The 23288-nt window shown below is 43.6% G+C and overlaps 1 protein-coding gene across 2 annotated transcripts; it reads right to left on the reverse strand.

The window, feature by feature from the left end:
* Nucleotides 1-790: 790 nt before the first annotated feature.
* On the reverse strand, nucleotides 791-21856 carry DDX19A (DEAD-box helicase 19A). 2 transcript variants are annotated; one of them, XM_013057024.2, is made up of 12 exons: nucleotides 21686-21856; nucleotides 16407-16455; nucleotides 14109-14159; nucleotides 12919-13054; nucleotides 9829-9921; nucleotides 7971-8073; nucleotides 7483-7597; nucleotides 5358-5535; nucleotides 4765-5002; nucleotides 4110-4272; nucleotides 3234-3425; nucleotides 791-2839 (listed from the first exon to the last, which is right to left on the reverse strand). In XM_013057024.2, the coding sequence occupies exons 1-12, from the start codon at nucleotides 21740-21742 to the stop codon at nucleotides 2778-2780; spliced, it is 1437 nt and encodes a 478-aa protein (XP_012912478.2). In that variant the 5' UTR covers nucleotides 21743-21856; the 3' UTR covers nucleotides 791-2777. The 2 variants fall into 2 exon arrangements, with proteins under 2 accessions (XP_012912478.2, XP_044932233.1); XM_045076298.1 differs by lacking the exons at nucleotides 14109-14159; nucleotides 16407-16455; nucleotides 21686-21856 and adding an exon at nucleotides 12552-12612 and having other exon boundaries at nucleotides 12919-13052.
* Between the last annotated feature and the right edge of the window lie 1432 nt (nucleotides 21857-23288).

Below are 23288 nucleotides of genomic sequence, written 5' to 3' on the forward strand. Positions count from 1 at the left end.
TTCTAGCAGGGGGTGAGTGGTCCAAGTCCTCCCACCTGCTTCAGAGGTCTGGGTCTTAATGAAAGTCTCCCCTCCAGCCAGCGCGCAGCTCAGGTTCCAGTCCGGCTCCCAGCAGCGAGCCTGGCTTTGGTTCTGGTCCTGTACGCAATGCTTCCCGCGGTCTCCACTCCGTGAGACAGAACAGCCGGTAGTTACTCTGTTTCTGGACTGAAGCCCAGCGAATTTTTGGCTTCAGCCCTGGCTCACCATTTTGCATTTTTACCCTATTGCGGGTCTACAGAAATATCGATCTTGTTTTGGGGTCAGGCAGGGTGTTTTCTGGTTTTTACCTTTTTGGATCACTGTTGTGTTGGGGTCATAGTGGGTATCACTTTAACTGGAGCGCTGGTGCCCCACCTGGCCTCCTCCATCTTCTGGTGTCCCGTGAGGACCTCTTTCCCCCTCCTCTTGTCCCCTCTCTGGAATCTGGTGCCCCTTCTTGCCCACCTCTTTGCCAAACCGCGCTCCCACCTCCAGCTCGCAGCCACCCCTCCCGAAATTGCAGCCACTCTCTTGCACCTGGTGACACCTGCAGGGACACCGAGCCCTTCCTTCCCTCACATCCGTTCCCAGGGGACCCTCTGTATTCTCATTCCCTGGGGGCATGGACTCCAGCCCACACCCACAGCTCTGCCATCCACTCACTCTCGGGACAACCATCATAATCACTTGCTGCAAATTAACAGGGAAAAACATTTAAAGATCTACAGGAATTTAGAAGGTTTACTCCCCAAAAATTGCCGCCACAGGAAACATGAGTAAATAATTTATAATACTGGGATGAGTACAGGATAAATTGGGGTTTATGACACAGGGATGAGGAAAACTTTTCTAGCCATGGCATAAATCCAGATTTCTTAAAAATGAAATCTGAATAACATTAAACTTTTGTGTAATATTATGAAAATTGAGTTTATAAAGACAAATGAGGAAAACACCCACCACTCAAGAGAGTCCCATTTCCTTAAAATAGCGGTGGCTTAAAATCATTAAGGGCTGACATTCAATAGTAAAGTGATGAGGCAAGAATGGGCAAAAACACAAATATCCAATAAACTGAAAAAGTTTGCCAAAGTGCACTAAATACAGAATGCAATGAGATCATTTATTTTTGCTACTCGAACTGGCAAATTTGTAAAAATTGACAATAGAGAGGATTGGCCAGCAGGAAAGAAAATAGGTACTTTTGTTATCACTACAATAATGTAAATTGGTAAAAACGTTCTGGTAGGGTAAGTTGGGAATGGATTAAAATCGTCTAAGTCTCCACTCTCTGACCCAGCACCAGGACTTCCAGGAACAGATCCTACAGCGACTTTCACAGGGCAGAGGTGAGTGAGGCTGCGGGCCGTGGCCCCGTGGCCACCTCCCGCGCCTGTCACTAGAGAAGCCAAGAACGCAATGCATATGCCTATGTGCTAGACATGACACGTCCAAGATAACGCTACTGAGTGAAAAGGCGCGGTGCACTAGAGCCTGAGTAGGATGTTCACATTTTTGTAAAAACGTTGATATGTAAACAGAAAGAAATACTATCGGATGTTCATCAAAATGCCAGCAATGGTGATTCCAGAGAGGCGGGGAGAGACAGCACCTGCTCCTTATGTATGTATATACACATACACACACACACCTTTTTTAATGAGCATATATTAGTCTAGTTAGCAGAAAAATACAAATAAAAATGAATCATGATTAGTAAAGCCTTTCATAATTACCTTAAAATTTCTGAACATAATGAATGATGGGTATAGCTCGAATTTATCTGTCCTTATGCATATAGATGACCTCTGAGTTAAAGTAGCCAACAGGTCCACTATTACAGATAAAGAGCACTATCAGAGTTTCCACTTGGTCCTAACTTCCTTTCCAAACACTGCTGCTCAACTCCAGGCACAGTGTGAAACCCCGTGGATAAGACCCAACTCACTTGGCCAGGTGTGTGTCAGAAACTCACCTGGTGTCTCCTGGGTGCCATGACCGACCACCAGTGCCTGAGCAGACACAGCAACAGCAGGAACAGGAAGGCCTAGATTCTGAAAGGGTTCTACCCTTGCCGGACCAATCCCTCTGAAGATTCACTGACTTCTGTGTTTCTCTCCAAATTGGGAGATTTACAAAAGTACCCAAGATGCTCACCCAAAGAGAAATGGACATCCTCTGGCACAGGGAACAGAGGTAAAAGGGATCAGCTGAAATGTCACTGGATTTAGAAGGAAGATGGCCCCAAGGGCAGGAGACATTGGCAGCAGGTCTCCAGGAAGGGACTGAGAAGGGGGAAAGCTCACGGGTCTCTCTACTGCTGCTCCCCTCACTCCCATCTGTGCAGCGGGGTCCGCACACCTGTGCTGTGAGGTCTCTCTCGCACTCTACATCTACCATTCCTGCAGGGGCAGGAGACGGGACCTATCTCCCCACCAACAAAATAAGCAGGGATTCCTAGGCTCTGTGATTATCCATAGCGACCAGATTATTATAAAGACAGGGAAAAACCATGGCTTAAAAGGGGGGAGGGGCAGGGGGAGGACTACTTTTTCCAAAATGCAAAATTTTCCTTCTACCTTCCCCCATCATTTGCACAATTTTTGTCGAGTCCAAACGTAATTTAAAATGAGGTAGGTAGTTTCTCTCTCCTCTGCTTTTGTCTTTGTGGTGACTGTCGAGGCCTGTGCCGTGAAAGCACTGGTCTCCCATGCAGGCGGAGTGCCGGGGTGGGCACTGGTGACTGGTGGAGCGTCTCAGTTGGCTATTTTCTCAATCTCGTCCAAATCATCTGTGTCCAGTCTTTCTATTTTCTTATCTGAGGAGGAAAATGAGAATTCAGAGAGAAATCAGTGCGGGTCTACCATGGAGACACACACCCAGGAAAGGGACAGCATGGCAGGGAGAGAGGAAACACAGCGTTCTGCCTGGCCTAGGAACAGGACCATACCTCTGGCCATAGCAGTCTTGCACTTGACCCCAAAGCCTCCCGGTGCTCAAGTGAGGGACAGAGAGAGCCCTAGGTCCCTCGGCCGGGCCAGGGGGGCACTGTCCTTTGCATCCCTGACCCTGAAAACTTGCCAGGTGTGCTCTTCGAGAACTTCCATATTGTAGGAAAGGAGGGGACTGTGTGACAAGGACACGGGCCTCTCTCAGGGCCACGGGAGAACCGACCCTTCCCCCCTCCCCGGGGGCCATTCCCAGGCGCTCACTAAAATGCTCCTGGATTCTGTTGAGGATGTTCATGCTGTGCTTGCTGTCAACCATGTTCACTGCCAGGCCCCTCTTGCCAAAGCGGCCCGTGCGCCCGATCCGGTGCAGGTAGGTCTCGTTGTCCGGGTTCCCGTCCTTGTCCACGGGGAGGTCAAAGTTGATGACAACAGAAACCTGTTCAACATCAATACCTGCATGAAAGGCAGGTGCAGAGCAGTCAGAACAGGAACCGAAAATCCCTGCCCACCAAGTGAGGCTGGAACACACCAGCTTCGGCTGGAAGGAAGCGTCTGGGGCTGGCCGGCTCTGGGATTCGGGGACCGGGGGCATGCAGCAGAACCCAGAGGGAAAGAGAACTTCGGCAAGTGCTGACAAAATTACGACCTCAAGAAGAGAGCCTCTGGGACGCCTGGGTGGCTCAGTGGGTTAAGGCCTCTGCCTTTAGCTTGGGTCATGATCCCAGGGTCCTGGGATCGAGCCCCGCATCGGGCTCTCTGCTCAGCAGGGAGCCTGCTTCCTCCTCTCTCTCTGCCTGCCTCTCTGCCTACTTGTGATCTCTGTCTGTCAAATAAATAAATCTTTAAAAAAAAGAGAGAGAGAGAGCTTCTGCTAGACACAAGTATCAGAAAACGCAGCCGAAACCTCCGTGGGGGCCCCAAAGAGAGCAGACACCATCCTGGGCCAGTGAGCTGCTGCTCCGTGTCCTTCCAGTACATCAGCGCCTCTGGCTTCTGTGACAGTTCTTAGCTGCGGGGGGAGTCCGGTATCTCCAGGAGAGAACCAAGCCCACGTGGACTCCCCCAAACCGGCGGAGCGCCCCGTAGGGGACTCCCTGGCTACCCGGGGCCTGGCGGACAGACACATTCTCTGCTCACCGCGGGCACACACGTTGGTGGTCACCAGCACCTTCTCTTTGCCCTCTCTGAAGCGCTCGATCACCGCAGCCCTCTGCTCCACCATCATCTCGCCACTCAGCAGCGCCACCTGGTGGCCTTCTTTGGAGAGCTCTGCTGCCAGCCAGCTCGCTGTCTTGCGGGTCTGGAGAACAGAATTGTTTTAAATGAAGAGACTTGTTAAAGAAAAAGATAACAGCAAAAAGTGGCTTGTTGCCATTAAAAGTACATGAAGACCTGCTGAGTTCAGTCATCAGGGTAGGCTTACCAATTTCAAAAATACTTCTAGCCCTGTCATTTTTTTAGATTAATTACTTAAATCATCTTAGTGTTCCGCTAGGAAGTGTGTGGTGTGAGCCAAAAGTCTCTAATGTTTTATATAATTATTTCACTGGATGTTATTTGGAGTTTTTTCCAAGTTATTTCAAAGAAACGGGACCAAAGAAGGTTCAAATCTTGTCTTTCCCTCATAACTCGTTAGTTAAGTCTTGAGAATACTCCCTGGGGCAGGTGGAGGTGATTCATCATTTCCTTTCTGGCCACACAGGACAGCTGGCCCGCCTCAGCACTGAGGTGGCACTGGCTGAGAGGAGGGGCTGGCACACCCTCCAGAGCTGCTGCTGCCACTGCTACTCACATGGCAGAAGATCATGGCCTGAGCGATGGTGATGGCCCCATACAGGTTACACAAGGCCTGGAACTTCTCATCTCTGTTATTGCACAGCACATAATACTGCTTGATGGTGTCCAGTGTCTCCTCCTCGCGCTTCAACTTGATAATGTTTGGGTCTGGGACCACTTTCTGGGCAAACTTCCAGACAGAGTCTTCGAAGGTGGCAGAGAAAAGCAGCATCTGGCAGTTCCTGGGCAGCATCCTGCAAGGGAAGACCCAGGTACGGGGCATGATCCCGAGTCTTTTCTGGAACGAACAGAAGACAGCGGCCCGGGGCTTGCATGGGCTACGTGCCCAGGAAAACAGCGAAAGCGGGAGGAGAACAGCGGGGAAGAGGTGAGAGCAGCCACGGGGCAGGAATGGGGCTGGGGTTAGATTCCCTAAGTCTCCTTCCTCAACCCCAGTCAGTGCTGATGAGGAAGTGGCCCATCAAACAAATGCTTCTGGAGGTACTAGATAAAGAACCCGACAGGAGCAAGAAGAGGTGTTTGAAGTAAAAGGAGAAGATGCTGCAGATCAGGAGGCTGAGAAGTTCCTCTTGACTCAAGAGTTCCTACCTCTGGATGCGGATGCTCTGATCTTGGTGGCCCTGAGTAGCTATCATCACGTCAGCCTCATCCAGAACAAACACCTTGATCTTCTTGGGGTCAATGAACTTGAGCTTGGCGCACCAGTCCAGAACAGTCCCAGGGGTGCCGATGACAATGTGCTCACTGATCTTCTGACCTCGTTCCACTGTGGAGACAAGATGTTTTCTGTGGGGATTTCCGTGGCAAAACCAGCTTTGGAAATCAAAGCTTTGCCCATCCTTCCAGAGTTAGTAAAACAAGTTAACTCCAGATGTCAAAACACATATATAGGAGTGTTACCCGAACGTCTTGGGTTCTTCTAAAGCAGGCACAATGGCACCCATCTCACTGCATCGTGGTCAGGATTCAATCCTCTGCAGTGAACCCTCAATAAGCATCATATCTCCTTCCTGTTTCCTCCTGTGATTCAACATCAACTTGCTCATTCTCCTCAACATCACTCTTACTCACTTCCCACCATACATTCACTCACGGTTCATAGGTTTTTCTTTAGTTGGTACTTGTGAGCCCCAGGATCCTGGCCTAATGCATTTTTGCTTTGTTAGACATTCTAATGTGTAGACAGTTTTCCTAAGTACAAATTCTCTCGTTTAAAAAACATATTACTTGGAGTGCCTGGGTGGCTCAGTGGGTTAAAGCCTCTGCCTTCGGCTCAGGTCATGATCCCAGGTCGTGGGATTGAGCCCCGCATCGGGTTCTCTGCTCAGCCGGAGGCCTGCTTCCTCCTCTCTCTCTCTGCCTGCCTCTCTGCCTATTTGTGATCTCTGTCTGTCAAATAAACAAATAAAATCTTTAAAAAACAAAAGAAAACAAAACAAAACATATTACTTTCGAATTACAGCTGGTGGGAGCTGAACCGGTACAATCACCTGTCGACATTACTAATGTGCATAGCCTGTGACCAATACTCCATGATTAGGAATTAAGCCTGTTGTATATTAATATGTGGGAAACAACACATATGCAGGGATATTCAAGCATCAGAAGGGGCACTAGGGGAGCTCAGTGGGTTAAGCCTCTGCCTTTGGCTCAGGTCATGGTCCCAGGGACCTGGGATTGAGCCCTACATCGGGCTCTCTGCTCAGTGGGGAGCCTGCTCCCCCCGCCCCCTGCCTGCCTCTCTGCCTACTTGTGATCTCTCTCTGTGTCAAAAAAATAAATAAAATCCTAAAAAAAGAAAGAAAGAAACCAAAAAGTTTGAGGACCACTGCTCTAGGCAAATATAAACTGCTTGGGTCAAAGGGTGGTCTGTCATAGTTTTTGTAAGCAATGCCAAACTGCTTCCAGAAATGACTGTCCCATTGTCTACTCCCTACCAGGAATGTATGGGCATTCCAGTTTTTGGACATCTCCATCAATACTTAGTATCATCAGACTTCTTCACTTCTGCCCGTCTGAGAGGCATACGGTGGTTTTAACTTACATTTCCCTGATGACAAATGAGGCTTTTGTGAGGAGTCTGTTCAACCGGGCCTCTTACTATTAGACTCTTTCCTTATTTAGACTGCTTACTTTTTCCTTACTGACTTACAGTTTTATATACTCTGATAACTTTCTAATGAACCATTTTCTACCTGCCCCTCCTCTCCACTTTACTCCATGTTCTCTATATGACATTCTATAAAAGACATGGGAGAAAAAAATGGTGGAAGGATTTCTGGTTTTGATAAGACCAAGTTATCTGTACATGCTCCTCATTTACTCTTACTAAGGCTGTGCTTGTTTTTAAACAAAGGGATATGACTCCAACCTACCATCCTCACACCTACTAATCCCTTGTTAGTAATAAGCAGCTTTAAGAACTCTGCATGCTGAATTCAAAACCCTGTTTTCTCTGGGAAGAACGCCAGGCTTTAAGAACTCCATGACTCATACAAAGATTTTTTACAACTCAAAATCTTTTAAGAGTAAAAAAAAAAAAAGGAGTAGAAACGACTGTTAAATAGCAAGTTTAAAACAGATTTCCTGAAAGTGATGCAGTGGGCCCTAAGGTCAACTGAACCAGTAAATTTAATATTATCATACCTTCAAAATTCAAACACCCAACCACCCTATCCTGCTCACTGCTTAGGTCTCAGGCCTTTATACTTACATTTATTGCCTCGAACAGCATAAGCAAGCTTTAGTTCTGGATGAAATTTGCCCATCTGCTCAATCACTTTTCCCGTTTGAAGCGCCAGCTCATATGTTGGGGAGAGGCACAGACACTAACAGGGAGATCATAAAGGTTGAGTTCAGAAGAGCCTTTCAGTAATAGACAACAGGACCTAAAGCAACAACACGCTGACTTTACCACCACTAAAAAGTGCAGGGAACCACATCCTTTCCAACCAGGCCCACTTTTCAGCTGTAGACCCAAACCTACAGCAGGGAGCCTTGGATGGGGGGATGCCTTCGGAAGCCACTGTTGAAGACTGCTGCTGAATGAATTCTATCCAGACTGTGGCCTAGTGCATGACCTGGCTCTGCCTGAGCCACAAGAAACATTTAGACCCCTTTAGGGGCACCACCAGTAACCTCCCACCGTATGGCACTGCCTTGCCCAGGGCAGGCAAGCCCTCAGGATCCCCCAGCCCTCACCTGGGGGTATTTCTCTGCTGGTTCCACTCGGCTGAGCATGGCCAGGACGAAGGCAGCCGTTTTACCAGTACCTGACTGAGACTGGGCAATCAGGTTTTGGGGGCTGGATCAAGAAAGAATAGAAATGAAAATAATACTGTTTAAACACAATACAGTATCAAAAGTTCTTTTTGGATGGTAGGCATGCAGAACTTTCTCCCTTTAGTCCAGGTTTTCTGCACTGAACACAATGATATATTTTTTATATGTTGTCAAAAAACTGCTTAAATATTAAGGGACATAATGATTTAGCTGTGTTCATGCCAAGAATCTTCACTCTAGACTCCAGCACAGCCAGCGTACCCAAGTTTTGTACCCTAGGGGCCCCATGGAAATTAACACTGCAGGTAAACTCTGTGCTGAGGCAAATCCCCGAAGGTATTTTCTGCCGAGCTATAATGCGTCTCCAGGACTTGGCTCCCTCTGTGTGTTCCCCTTCCCTTCTTTACGAAAATACAAGACACCAAGCCAAACAGATGCTTTAAAGGGAACTTTCACATTTTATTTAACGTAACCCAGTCAGGGAAATGGGAAGAATTTTTGTCGTTAAATAAGAAAAATAATGGAGTTGAATGGAACAGGTTACTACATAGAGTAGGATGCCAATTTTCTTTCTTTCTTTTTTTTTTTAAAGATTTTATTTATTTATTTGACAGAGAAATCACAAGTAGATGGAGAGGCAGGCAGAGAGAGAGAGAGGGAAGCAGGCTCTCCGCTGAGCAGAGAGCCCGATGCGGGACTCGATCCCAGGACTCTGAGATCATGACCTGAGCCGAAAACAGCGGCTTAACCCACTGAGCCACCCAGGTGCCCGGATGCCAATTTTCTACTGCTGAAGTTTCTCTCCTTCTCTGCCCCTCCCTGCACTCACTCATGTGCATGATGTCTCAAAGAAATATTTTTCAAAAAAACCCCAAATTTAAAAACTGCACAGAACAGCAACATTAGCTCTCTTCATCAGTTTTGTTTGTTTTAAAGATTTTATTTATTTGGGAGCAAGAGTGTGGACACATGAGCAGTGGGAGAGGGAGAAGCAGACTCCCCACTGAGCAGGGAGCCTGATGTGGGGCTCAATGAGAGGACCCTGAGATCATGACCTGAGCCAAAGGGAGCCACTTAACTAACTGAGCCACCCAAGTGCCGCTGTTTTAAAGATTTAATTTTTTAAGGTAATCTCTACACCCAATATGGAGCTCGAACCTACAACCCCGATATCAAGAGTCACATGCTCTATGGACTGAGCCTCTGCCTTTGGCTCAGGTCATGATCTCAGGGTCCTGGGATCGAGCCCCACATCAGGCTCTCTGCTCAGCAGGGAGCCTGCTTCTCCCTTTCTCTCTCTCTGCCTGCCTCTCTGCCTACTTGTGATCTCTCTGTCAAATAAATAAGTAAAATCTTAAAAAAAAAAAAAGATTTTATTTATTTGAGATAGAGAGAGAAAGCGTGTGCATGCAAGTAGGTATGGGAGTGGGAAGAGGAGCAGAGGGAGAGGGAAAGGAAGAGAGTATCAAGCAGACTCCATGCTAACTGTGGAGCCCTGTGTGGAGCTGGACCTCACAACCCTAAGCTCATGACCTGAGATCACAATCTGAGCTGAAACCAAGAGTACGAGATGCTTGACCGACTGAGCGACCCAAGCACCCCATCAGTTTTTACTGTTAAGTGGAAAGGCAGAAGCTGTACCAAATTTCAAATGACTCTCTGCACTTGCTCAAGTGGTTTTCCTGAAGAAACATGCTGTCCCAAACATACCATCTTGTTCTCAAGTAGAGTTAAGAGTTATTGGTATAAGACATTAAACCAAATCCTGCATACTCACGGCTCAGCAAGCATCATGGGTAATGCGTTCTCTTGTATCTTGGATGGTCGATTGAAGCCCATGGCATAGACTCCCTGGAGAAGCTGTGGTTTCCTAGGAAGCCAGGGAGAGAAAGAATGGATTCCTAGTCACTCAAATTGTTTTAAAAGCCTAGAATTTTAGCTTTCCCTAAATCTAGCAAAGAATGTTTCCTATCTTTGTCAGACGTATTTTTCTAATGCCTTAAAAAATATCTAAAATGAAACCAAGCCACCATCTTTTCCTACTAAATCTTAATCTGCAACTCTTTATTTTAAGGTTTTATTTTTATTCATTTGACAGCACAAGCAGGGGGAGCAGCAGGCAGAGGGAAGAGGGAGAAGCAGGCTCCCCACTGAGCCTGATGCAGGGCTCGAACCCAGGACTCTGGGATCATGACCTGAGCCGAAGGCGTAACCAAATGAGCCACCCAGGTGCCCCTTAATCTGCAACTCTTGTGCAACTCCGAAAATACAGACTAGCTTCAGTTCTTGGAAAAATTCATGCTTTCCGCAGATCCACAAATATGACTGGTCTTGGAGGACAAATGTTCCCTGAATATTTCAAGAGTGGTATGTATTAATTCATATCAATCTTATAATTTGCATAAAATGAATTATAAAAGACATAGTTAAAAATATACTGCTTACTATACCAGTAACATACAGAAGTCCCCTTAAGGAATGAGATTCAGTTTTAATTTCTGGAGGCAGATGTTAAACTGAACTACAGTCATTTTGTATTCCACGGTCCTTTCAAAGCCAGCTGTGCAAATACTCAGGACAGTCAAGAAATATGAAAATTGCGACACCGGTGTGGCTAGGCTGTTAAGCGACTGCCTTTGGCTCAAGTCATAGCTCGAGTCCTGGGACGAAGACCCGCATTGGGCTCCCTGCTCAGCAGGAAGCCTGCTTCTCCCTCTCTCTCTCCCACTGCTTGTGTTCCCTCTCTCGCTAAATAAAATCTTAAAAAAAAAAGAAGAAAATTGTTTCAACCAGTTTCTATTACCGGATCTATAGTAAATAGGTAGGAGTGTTTAATTACCATACTTAACTTTCCAAATGTTCACATTTAGTTATTATGTCTAGTTAAAAATGAAGAATAGGAAAGCACCAGCTTATGTAAGTAGATGCACAACAAATATCAAATTCAAGTTGGTCGTCTTCTTCTTCTTCTTTTTTTTTTTTTAAGATTTTATTTATTTATGACACAGAAATAAAAAGCACAAGTAGGCAGAGCAGCAGGCAGAGGGAGAGGGAGAAGCAGTATCTCCACTGAGCAGAGAGCCCGATATGGGGCTCGATCCCAAGACCCTGGATCATGATCTGAGCTGAAGGCAGAGGCTTAAACCACTGAGCCACCCAGGCGCCCCTCAAGTTGCTCTTCCATTTCATTTACAATTAGCTCTCTGCTACCTCCACACTGACAGGGTGTTCCACAAAAATCCCACCAGACTGTAAAGAAGAGTCAAACCAAGTCAAGACTTCTGTTCTCTGAGCCCTCCTTGGAGTTAACAGGCTCTCTAAATGGCAAATTCTTCTGGCATATGTTGGTTCTCAGATACAAAAGACCTGAAAGCATAACCTCTGGTGTCTTCTGTTTGGAAGAAAAGGATATGAATCTTGGCAGATTTTGATTTGGTTGCTAAGGAAACAAAGTCACAACTGATGAAGATCTGAATGACCCAAGAGCTTCCGGTGGTTCATTATTTTTCTCTTATTTTGCAGATTAATTAAAAATGTTAAGTACAAAAACAAAGCAAGGCAACTTAAGTTTCATTTTTTGTTTCCTCTAGCCAACAGCTACTAAATCAGAGAGAACTTGACTTTTCAGAGAGGACAGTTCCTCACTGGTTGGACTGGGAGTTCAAGTCCTTTAAAAGAAATGGGGTTTAAAAACCATCAATCCTTGGAAAAGCAAACTGTCGCTTCGGGAAACAAAAGAGCACAACTTGCTGTCCTGATCTAGTTTATAAACAGAGGCAGAGATGACAGATTTGCTCAATGAAGCCCCTGACGGAGGGAATACACATAGAAAAATATAATATCCTAAGAACATTAAAAAAAAAAAGCCATGCTTTAAAAAACTTGTTCTTAGCTAACAGTTTAATAATGACTTGATTTGGTTTTATTCAGCTCTCATAGTTTAAATGTCTCTTACTTAAAGCAGTGGTAATAAGCTGGCAAGAATGTAGCCTTTATTAGCCCATAGTGGGCATACTATAGATTCTGCTGATAAAGGCAAAGAATCTATTAATTCCACCACTTTCTTGTTCACCAGCTATTTTCTGTCTGTGATTTCGGTCCCGGCAGGCAGCAAGAACAGTAGTTACGTCTTATGTTACTCACGACACCCAGCTCAGTAGTATGTCTATAAACCAAGGATTCATAAATACTTCTTTACTAATACGCTGAGAGAAACAAAAAAACTTGGTATGACCTTCCACAATTCTGCCTTTAAAATAAACAGATGTTAGAAGTCATTCTTAGCACAGTGCCATAAAAGTGCTCCCTTGTGGCTTAATTCTGGGTTCTGAATTAGTTTTTTTTTGTTGTTGTTTGTTTTTGTTTTAAATTCCAGGATACTGAAGGCTGCTTTCCGCCGTAGGTACTAGGAATCCTGCATAGGCTCTTTTGATTGATTATGTAAAAGCAGATAAAGTGTTCTCAAGACCGTAAACCCTATAGTCTAACGAAAGGGCTTACCTAATAAGAAATGTTCCTGACATCCAGAAATCACCTGTCAGCCAATATTTTATTGAAAGTTCTAAGAGCATAAAAGAAAAAAGACTTTCAGCTATGATGAATAAATTTGTGGCATTTAAAAATCCCTCCCAAGAGGAGGAGAACTGGGTAGCCAAGAGACAAGGGTGGGAGGGAAAACCATCACCGTAAACTTTTCCTACTTTCTCACTTTTGAATCATGTGAATTATTAACTAATCAAAGAAGTAAATACATTAAGATTCTTAAAAATAAAGGCAAAAAGTAAAATTCCCAAAAAATCTCTGAGATGCTCAGTTTTAGAAAGGCGGGACCAACAAGGAACAGCTGTTCCAGGGAACAGACACTCACAGCCGAAGCTCCTCAAAGGACTTCACGGAGTAGAGCGGGGAGTTCGGGTCCCGCTGCAGGACTTCCACCTGGTTTGTGTTATCCACCAGGTTGCTTCGGATCAGCTTGTTGAGTAAGGACTGGGCAGCTCTGTCCTCTGTCAGGAAGAAACCAGCAGATCGCTTTCATACTCACTTGGCAAACCCACCCTCATGGAATCTTTCTCCCTGGCTCTGCACCAGCACCTGGGCCGCTGAGCACAACTGGAGAAAAACAATCACACCGACACCGACAGTGTCTAAAGAATCGCTTTAGATTCTTGACCACCAGCCTCAGTTGGGCTGCCCTGCCCTGTAAGTCTTCTTGTTTCTATTCTCTCCTCATTCACTCCTCTCGGATCTCCACCTCCACCTCTCTTCTCATCCCTCCTCCTTCTCACTCATCTGATGAACCACTTGTACATCTTCACAGAGATGTACAAGTGATCAGAAGCACCTCAGACACTGCAGTAACACACCTACACACCCACCTGCTTTGTGTGCATACTCTATGTCCCCTCTGGTAACCTGGGAAGGAAAAGCTTGTGCTTAAGGCTAACCCCTGCATTGGTGCAACAGGTCCCAGCCCCTTTTGCCTATAAGGATATTTCTCCCCACACTAACTCTGTCTTGCATTATCAGCTTTCCCTTCCCCTGGAACATTCCCCTACTGCATGTACACACATTTTAACATTTCATTATGAACTTGCTTCTTCCTTTAGTCCTCATTGCCATCCAGTTGCTGTCCTATTTCTCTACTCCCCTTTATAGGACATTCCCTGAAAAGGCTGTCTATGCTCATTGTCCCCACTTCCTGTCCCCCCCTTCTGCTAAATGTACACTGAATAGGCTTTTGTATTTAGCCTCTGCGCTTGAGACCTCAAAGGCCCTTGTTGAGCACACCAGTGGCTTCTACAGTGCTAAATCAAGTGAACAATCCATTTTTATATCTTCCTAATCGATTTATTATCTATATTTGACTACCTACTTTTGAAACACTTCCTTCTGGTCTCTGGATATCCCTCTCTTTTGGTTCTCCTTCCGCCTCACTGACTGCTTCTCAATCTCCTTTGTGATTCCTCTACATCTCTTTGATCTAGTGCCTCTGTCTCCAGAAAGGCAAATCTTGGGTCACATGTTGTTTCTTGCTACAGTGTTTTAAAAAGTAATTACCTTTCTCTTCTTCTTCTGTTTTCTCTGCAGTGGCATTGGTTTTAATAACACCTACACAAGAAAACAGGTGTCATCATAAAGGCAAATTTCAAACCCATCTGAAAGGTGTGACAACATAAATACTGAATCTTACATAAGTGATCAAAATGTAAATATTTGGCATTTCTTTATATTTAATGGGTTTTTATTCCTAGAAAGCACATATGAAAATTTCAACTTTCCAGATATGTTGGCTGACTTCATACTGATCAGAATATGTCACCTCTGACTTCCTTATCCTATTTTAAAATATACTATTATTTTAGCAAACACAATTGAAAATTGGTTAATTGAAAATTAACAATTGTTAAAATTTGAAAATTGAAAATTAACAATTAATTGAAAAATAACAATTAAAATTAATTGTTTAATTGAAAATTAAAAGGAAGAGGTAAAATCACTTTTTGTGGATTACAGGATTGTAAACCTGCAGGACTAAGTATTAACTTAAAAATGACTATAAAATAATATATCTGAGCAAAAGATAAAAAAAAGCTAAGTACAAAAGAAGTAAATAGAAATCAGCAGCTTTCATAAATACAGAAATATAACTAAAAAGATCCTATTTATAATAGCAATTAAAAAGATGAAATCCTGCACCCAGAAATAAAGTTAACAAAAGGTATGCAAGACTTATACAAAGAAATCTTGAAAAAAGTCATAAAATAATGCAAAGACTATAGCTAAAATGTCAATAAATTAAAGTGGAATTCTAAGATATTCAATTAAACCAAAAGGCAGGAAAAGAAAGGTAGAGAAAATATGAAAGACAAACAAATCAAATAGTAAAATTGCTTAACTAAACCCACCATATCAATTTTAACCCACCATTTATATTAAATGTAAATGGATACAAAAAATAAAAGGCATCCAAATTGGAAAGGAAGAAGTAGTGTTGGGCTGTGATGGCCGAGTGGTTAAGGCGTTGGACTCGAAAGGAAAAAGTAAAACTGTCAATATTTCCAGATGATATGATATTATGTACAAAAAGCCTCAAGATGCCATCAAAATACTGTTAGAACCAATAAATGAATTTAGTAAAGTTGCAGGATACAAAAATTGATACACAAAAATATGGCAAGTTTCTATACACAAATAATGAATTATTGGAAAGAGAAATTAAGGAAAAAATGCCATTTATAATTACATTAAAAATAATTAAATACCTAGGAATAAATTTAACCAAGAAGGTGGAAGGCCTGTGTACTAAACACTGTAAACATGAATGAAAGAAACTGAAGACACAAATAAATAGGAAGGTTTTCCTTATTCATGAATTGGAAGAATACTGTTAAAGTGTCCATATACCAAAAGCAACACACAAAATCAGTGCAAATCCTATCAAAATTCCAATGGCATTCTTCACACAAATAGAACAATTTAAAAATTTGTATGCAACCACAAAACTCCTGAACAGCCAAAGCAACCTCTGCCCCCACCCCCCAAAGCAATCTCGAGAAAGAAAAACAAAGCTGGAGGCATTATACTCCTTGGCTTCAAACTATATTACAAAGCTATATAATTAAAACAGTATAGTACTTGCATAACAAGAGACACACTGACCAATGGAATAAACCATGACCAGAAATAAACCCATGCATACACAGTCAACTAATGTATGACAAAGAAGCCAAGAATACACAACAGAGAAAGGACAGTCTCTTCAGGAAACGGTGTTGGGAAAAATGGACAGCTACATGTAGAAGAACAGAACTGGCCCGCTATCTTAACCACATACAAAAATTAACTCAAAATCGATTAAAGACTTGAACATTAAGTTCTGAAAACTTCAGAAGGAACCAACCCTACTGACATCTTGATCTCAGATTTCTGGCCTTAAGAACTGTGAGACAAGAAACTTGGACTGTTTAAACCACTCAATCTGTGACCTGGAATGGCAGCCCCACCAAACTAACAGAGAGTAACAACTGGCTCAATGACCTTCCGGGATAAAAAGGAAGCTTTTTACCTGTTTACACGCTGAATTTTGAACCCAGATTTTTTTCAAAAAATTAAGTTAAAAATGTAAAGAAACACCACCAAAAGAACAGTGGCAGGAGCCAGAGACTAGGTAAAATCTGTAGAACTAATGTATCCTCTTCAGCAACGGAATTTACTGGCTCTTAAATACAGTGCCATCATTTGCGAAACATAATGTTAAGTGAAAGGCCTTTTCACGCAGCAGCTACTACTGCAAAGCAGGAAAGCAAGAGAGCACGCTTAGAGTGTGTATCCACCTAGTAGTTACAAGTGACTCACCATTGGTATCTGGTTTGACTTTTTCTTCCTTGATTTGCAAATTACTCATCTGAATGGAAATAAAAGGAAACAGAGTTAAGCAAATGACCCAATTAAAGGAAAGGAAGTCCCTTGAGCAAAGAGAAGTTCCCTAGTGAAAGTCTAGTAGCACTTATATTCAGGGAGTTGCCCTGCTCAAGCAGAAATCCTACAAGGTTGGGTGAAGACATTTCACATCCTCAAGAACCTTAAAAGGGGAGGGGACTAACAGAGCAGATGGGAAAAAAAAGTTTTGTTTTAAGATTTTATTTATTTATTTGAGAGACAGAGACAGAAAGTGTGCACAAGGGAGGGAATACAAGCAGGGGGAGTGGGAAAGGGAGAAGCAGGCTTCCCACTGAGAAGGACCCTGGGATCTTGACCTGAGCCAAGGCTGACGCTTAATGACTGAGCCACCCAAGCGCCCCAGATGGGAAAAAAGTTTGACAGCAGTCTCCAACCTCTACTTTTCTTTCAACTTATGCTCTTTCTAGAACATCTGCCTTCATTAAATACCTATGATAGCCTTTCAATAGCGGACACACTCAGTTTTCCTTCTGGATATGGTAAAAAACAATACCATCTCAGCTTTTAGTCCTGAAACCCACGCTGTGGTGGGTAAACACTTAGCAAATAAATTATAGCTTTCTTTTCTGCTTTATCAACCACTTCCATTATGAATTAGGTTAAAAAGTTATTTTATTTTTTTTTAAAGATCTTATTTATTTAGTTGACAGAGATCACAAGTAGGCAGAGAGGCAGGCAGAGATGAGAGAGAGAAGAGGAAGCAGGCCCCCTGCCGAGCAGAGCCTGATGCGGGGCTTGATCCCAGGACCCTGAGATCATGACCCCAGCCGAAGGCAGAGGCCTAACCCATTGAGGCATCCAAGCACCCCAAAAAGTTATTTATTTTTGATGAAAGAATCAACAAATTCATATTCATGATTTAGAATATTTTGGAAACTTGAACGAAAGATTTTTTATTTTGGCCACTAGTCCTGGTCAATGCAAACTTGCTTCCTAAGCTGCAAATGAAAGTGCAAGCAGACCAATAATTTATACATTTGTAATGAAGTTTCCGATCTCATGAGAACTATTTTTCCACACTCAAGGTATTCTTAAGAGTAAGGGTATGATACAGGTATGGGTATTATAAAGCTATGTTACCAGGGTCTGAAGAGCACCCCCAATCCAGTGCTAGACAGACCCCAAGCCCTTCCTTCAACATGATCCCTCAACTGACACAATCATTCATTATCCTTATGACGACTACCACTTGAGAAATACTTCCTCCTCCATTCCCCCTCTCCTCAACTGACTCTACTCTTGGTCTTTGGGAGAAGTCCACCCTCACACAGTGGGAATATCCACCTCCTCTCTTTAAAATCAGGTCTTCCAGAGAAAAATCAGATCAACACACTACTGCAGATAGACACCCTTTCCCTAAGGCCAATGGGAAAGCTGGCACACAACAGAGAAGGTATTTTATACCAGAACTTATCCACTGATTAACCCCTATTTTTAGGCTAATACACAGGGATCTGCAGAAGCTGACTAGTCTTGCGATAGGCTGAAAATGCAAATAAGGCAGTCTGGTATGCCCAATGCAACCAAGCTGATTAGTCTCAAAGCCTGACTGATGGAAAAGAAAACCATAACCAAATCTACTGTATTATAATTTGTTTGACAAACGTATGTGCTAACAAAAGATGACAAGCTTAGAAGCTAGAGAGATCTAAGAGTTTGTCAGCATTTATCAGGCTGTATTCAAGGGAAATACTACTGGCAGATGAGTATTCCTGTCTTGAGACGTAACTCCACCATGGGAAAGAAGCAGGCCAGTCAACTCTCATTCTCCTTTATTCTGTATTCATCTTAAGTGAGGAGACCCTTCTGATTATTAATTATGCCTCTCACAGAAAGCAGTGTCCTTGACACTGGACACCTGTTTTCAGTTATGATAAAAACATCCTTCCCCTATCCAAACTGACAGAGTAGCTCCTGAAGGGTGGCTAATGTTTTCTGTTAGTCCCAGAGTCCCTGATCCATGAAGAGGTGAACTCTAAGGCACTCAAAGACTCTCAACAAGGCCTGAAGACCTACCTCTATGACAACCCTAACTGCAAAAGGGTCAGATTATATCTCTAAAAGATTCTTAGGGTTGCCTTTGGGTTTTTGTTTTTGGCTGACCAGGGAAAAGGAAGGAATTAAACTGGTGATTTGGCCAAAAAGAGGCAACAACGGAAGCCATTTGTGCTGGAAGAGATGATAGTGGCAAGAGAACTGGCATCACGTCCTTTCTACTGATTCAAACTCTCAGAATTTTTTATCAGGGTTCCTAGAACTGCAACCAAACTAAACTTCCTGACCTCTGCTTCCCCTACAAACCTGTTTTTATATGTAGAGAAGACTCAAGGCATATCCTTGACCACACAAGCTTAAACCTAACAAAAATCCTCACGGTGTGTAAATGTAGAATCCTTATCATTGTGCTTTCTCTGTCCTCTTCTGTCATTTTCATCTACTACCTGTACACTTGAGAGCACAGTCACATAACCTAATATCATGAATTATTCTTAAGGTACACAAGTCTACACGATAAAATAAAAAAGGGGGGATGGTCTTCCCCAACTAATAGGAAGCAGTGTTTTGTTTTAAAGATTTTATTTTTTTAGACAGAGAGAGAAAGAGAGAGCTTGTGCATGCAGGGGGTAGGGGCAGAGGGGAAGGGAAAGGGAGGGAATCCCAAGCTGACTCTGCTCTGCATCCCAGCCCGACACAGGGCTACATCCTACAACCCGGAGATCGTGAACTGAGCCAAAAACTAAAAGTTGCACACTCAAATGACTGAGCCACCTAGACGCCCCTAGGAAGCAGTGTCGTAACACATTTATTTATAACAGCTTCCTGAGAAGTACACTGATTAAAACCAGATACTAAGTATGTTTAGACCTATATTTACAATATTCGTAGTATCACAGCTAGATTAGAGTCATAGGCTTAAAAAGATTTGAAACCAACTGGTGTGAAATAGTGGATTTTAAATCCTCCTATGCCAGAACCTTAACTTTTGTCATACTCTCTGATTTATTTGTGGCAAACAGCCTGTTTTATTACTTGCCCTGATTCTTCTCCTGACTCCAATGCCACATTTCCAAATGCAAGATTGGTGCTGTGCAGAAAACACAACACAGCTAACAGTTTCCTATCCTTAGAAAAGTCAGCTTGCAAGGCTGGCCCCTGTCCCGCATCTGGGGTCTTGGACTTCTGAAGGGTTCCCACCATTCCTAGAACTGCTGAGGGGTTTGCTATGCCTAAACTGTTTGTAAAAACATGTGCTTTATGTTAAACACCTGCTTTCCTTCTCCAAGTCTGGATTTTTGGTACACGCTAGGCAGAGGGTTAGTTTGTGACAGCACCCACGCCCCCAGTAAGAACCCTGAGCACTGAGTCTCTAATGACCTTCCCTGACAATACTTCACATGTGCTGTTACAATTAGCTGCTGCAGGACTTAAACTCAAATTAAGCTGAGTATGTAAGTCCACTAAGAGAGGACTCTTGGAAGCTGGTACCCGGTTTCCTCTGGACTTTGCCAGATGTGCCTTTTCCTTCTGCAAATTTTGCTTTGTATTTTTTCATTGTAATAAATCATAGCTGTGAGTACAAACATATGCTAGGTCTTGTGAGTCTTCCCAGGAAATCACTGAACCTGGACTATTCCTGGGGATTCCCAACACAGGTACCTACCAAGAGACCTCCTTATCTCAAAATAAGAAGAGCCAAACCTGAACCCAACATCGTCCATATAAAATTTGCCCAACATCCCACTTCCCTGGTCCTGTTATTAACATTTTACTAATACCACCTGTGGGCTCCTGACTGCAAACAGCAACCTTTGCCTTTTTCCTAAATCCTGCTCTTTATACTGCCACAATTCTCTTGAATCCATCTCTTCATTGTCACTTCCACCAACCAACAACATACGCCCTCTCTGGGCTAGACTGCCACAGGGATTGCCTTTCCTGTGGACATCACTCCTTCTAACATTCTCTGTAGTTCGATAAATCTTGACAGCTCTCAGATCTAATCTTGAACAATATCCTCCCGAAAAATCCCCAAATCAACTAAGTTAAGTCTCTCCTCTTTAAGTTTTCAATGAAAGTTGCAAACCACACTGTATAGTATTTTCTGCTCAGCTTCTACTACAACCCATAAACTGAAGTTGTAGCAAAAATGAGTTCTGATTCTTGCTCTCTAGATAAGTCCAGCCCCTCTGAGCATTTTCTCCTAAAATGCCATTCACCTCTCTCCTAAATGACTCATTCTCTAAAATCCATTTGAAATAAAAACTTTTTCACAAGGAATTTCGCTATTTCCTACTCATAAACGGCCTCTTTCCACTCAGAGATCACTTATCACATTATTCTTACCATCTTCACAGCACTTCCCACATTCTCACCTTCCTAACTAGACTGTAAAGATTCTTTTTAATACTCCACTGGATTTAGCCCATAACATTTGCTGACAAACTGACAATCCTCCCAATGTAATCAAGGATGACTGGGGAAAAAAATGTAACTTAGCCATTAAAAAACTTAGATAAGAATTCAGACTATCAAACAAACACAAACTATTAAAATCAATTATCATTATCACTAAACTAACCTTAACTAAGATATCAGAACAGAAAGCCAGTTTACACTCTAATGACCTTAAGCTGAATGGGTCTTCATTGATCAAATAACCAGTATATGAAATAAAACGTCGCTTCAAACATCAACGAAACAACTTGAAGGGCCTCCCGCTGACATCTGCAGTAGACTGAAACAGTAAATCTGAACCTGAATCTGTTATTCTTCAAAGAGCTACAAACTGACAACCATGTTAAGCACAAACCGAAAAACAATGTTTAGCACAGAATCACTCAGAAAACAGACAAGAGAATTAGCACCTAAATTTCCCTACAAACCCCACGCCCGAAAAGGAAGTGCAACAGAAAAAAAAAAAAAAAAAAAAGCAAAGTGGGAAAAAACTTGCTACTGGGTAAAAAAGTCTTTAACCCGCCCAGATGAACAGTACAAGGACGACGTTGGTCTCTTTCGTCCCAGGCGCAAATCGGGGCTAAGTGATTCCCGGCAGCAAACTCTAGGGAGATGTGGGCCACAAGCCTGCCCAACCCAGGTAGCTAGCTCCCTGGGCTCGCATCAGGGTTCGATCGGGCCCCTGCTACGTTCGCCCCGCGGGAGCTGAAGCCACTGACCGACTTGACAGCCGCTTCCTGCTCGTCCACTGCCAGGGCCCACGAGTCGGTGGCCATGATCCGGCGGGAAGTGAGGTCGACTCGCTAAAGAATTCACCGCACGCGCGCCAACACCAGTGCCGAGTCCGCTGTCTCGGCGAGAACCACCCCCACGAAGACCGGAAGCGGTGGTGCCGAAAGTGACGCCACTTCCTGCCCGGCGCAAGGCGTCACTATTCCGCGCCGCGCCGGGCGTGTTCTTCAGCGTCGCCTCTTCCGGTCGTTTGCTGACGCGCGTGTACCGCGGGCTGGAGCACCGTTGTCGCGCCTTGAACTCCCCAGGCTCTGCGAAGTCAAACTCTTAGTCCTGGCTCTATTGCCTTACTTCACACTGAGGTAACCCATGCTTTATTTCAAACCTGTCACGTGTCTCTGAATTCTAAAGATTTGCACAAAGGTAAGTCCCCTGAGAATGCCGTAGATGGCTGGTGTCTGGTGTTAACGCGGTAGCAATAAGACGAAAATCAAAAAACGAAACCAGGAGCCGTTAGACGCCCCCGTAATTCCATCACTCCGAAGAATACAGGCAGCAGCGTTTTATTTTTCTTCTGGGTCCTTGCAGTTTTCGTCCACATGCATCAAAACACGGGTGTTTTACATAGACAAACAACGTACGCATACACTTTTAAATTTGACCCTTGTATTATATGGCTAAGTATTTTTTTCATGTTATAGTTACCGATGTCATGGCATTATAATAGGCCATTAAATTCATGTCACATAAATTACCTAACTCCCCCTGCCTCTGTCACCTTGGGGAAGTATAGGTAGTTTCCAACGTTTTCTCGTTTATACTCAGTGAACTTCTCCATCCCGTCAAAATTCATCTTGTTTGCTTTTGGTTCACGTTCTGCCTCTCGCCTCCCACCCCAGAATATGAATTCTTCGAGCAAGAGCGAACATTTTATGTCTTAGTCACAGTTAATTTGTGAGATATTCATGACACATACTGGCCTCTTGATAAATACTTCTTAATGTGTGGATGAATACGTTAATAGAGATTTTAGTTCAAAATGTATTACTTTAGGGCATCTTTTTAAAACGATTTAATTTATTTGTGAGAGAGAGAGAGAGTACATGAGAAGACCCAAGGTTCAGAGGGAGAAGCAGACTCCCCACTGAGCTAGGAGCCTGATTCGGGACTCCAGGATCATGACCCGAGGGCTTAACCAACTGAGCCACCAGGCGCCCACTTCAGGACATTTTTAATTGCAACATTTATGTCAAAATGGGTGAATGACTTGAAAGCTTTGCAAAAGAGGATACCGTTGTGGCGAGTAAGTTCATGAGAAAGAGCTGGAAATCCCTGGTTCTTAAGGAAATGCAAATCAAAGTGAAATGCAAATCGAAGTCACCACACAGAGATACCACTGCACATTGGTAGAATGGTTAAAATTAAAAATTGACCTACCCTGTGTTGGTAAGAATGTGGAATGTTAAAGAAATATTCAGCGACATGGTAGAGATGGCAAGGCACACAGGATAGGTAGAGGGAACTCTACAGTGAGATTTTTTTTGGTGAGGGTGAGATGCAACATGAGGGAGAGTTTATAGCTGAGGAGCA

Source organism: Mustela putorius, unplaced genomic scaffold (genome assembly GCF_011764305.1).
Source record: "Mustela putorius furo isolate JIRA1106 unplaced genomic scaffold, ASM1176430v1.1 tig00000174_pilon_pilon_pilon, whole genome shotgun sequence".
Taxonomy (NCBI): Eukaryota; Metazoa; Chordata; class Mammalia; order Carnivora; family Mustelidae; genus Mustela; species Mustela putorius.

Excerpts from the sequence above, each read along its gene's own strand:
- DDX19A (XM_013057024.2), bottom strand. The coding sequence starts at position 21,742 with ATGGCCACCGACTCGTGGGCCCTGGCAGTGGACGAGCAGGAAGCGGCT. Across the intron at positions 5,536-7,482 it reads TGCTGTTCGAGGCAATAAAT|TGGAACGAGGTCAGAAGATC; the intron begins GTAAGTATAAAG and ends TTGTCTCCACAG. Across the intron at positions 3,426-4,109 it reads CACCAACGTGTGTGCCCGCG|GTATTGATGTTGAACAGGTT; the intron begins GTGAGCAGAGAA and ends CCTTTCATGCAG.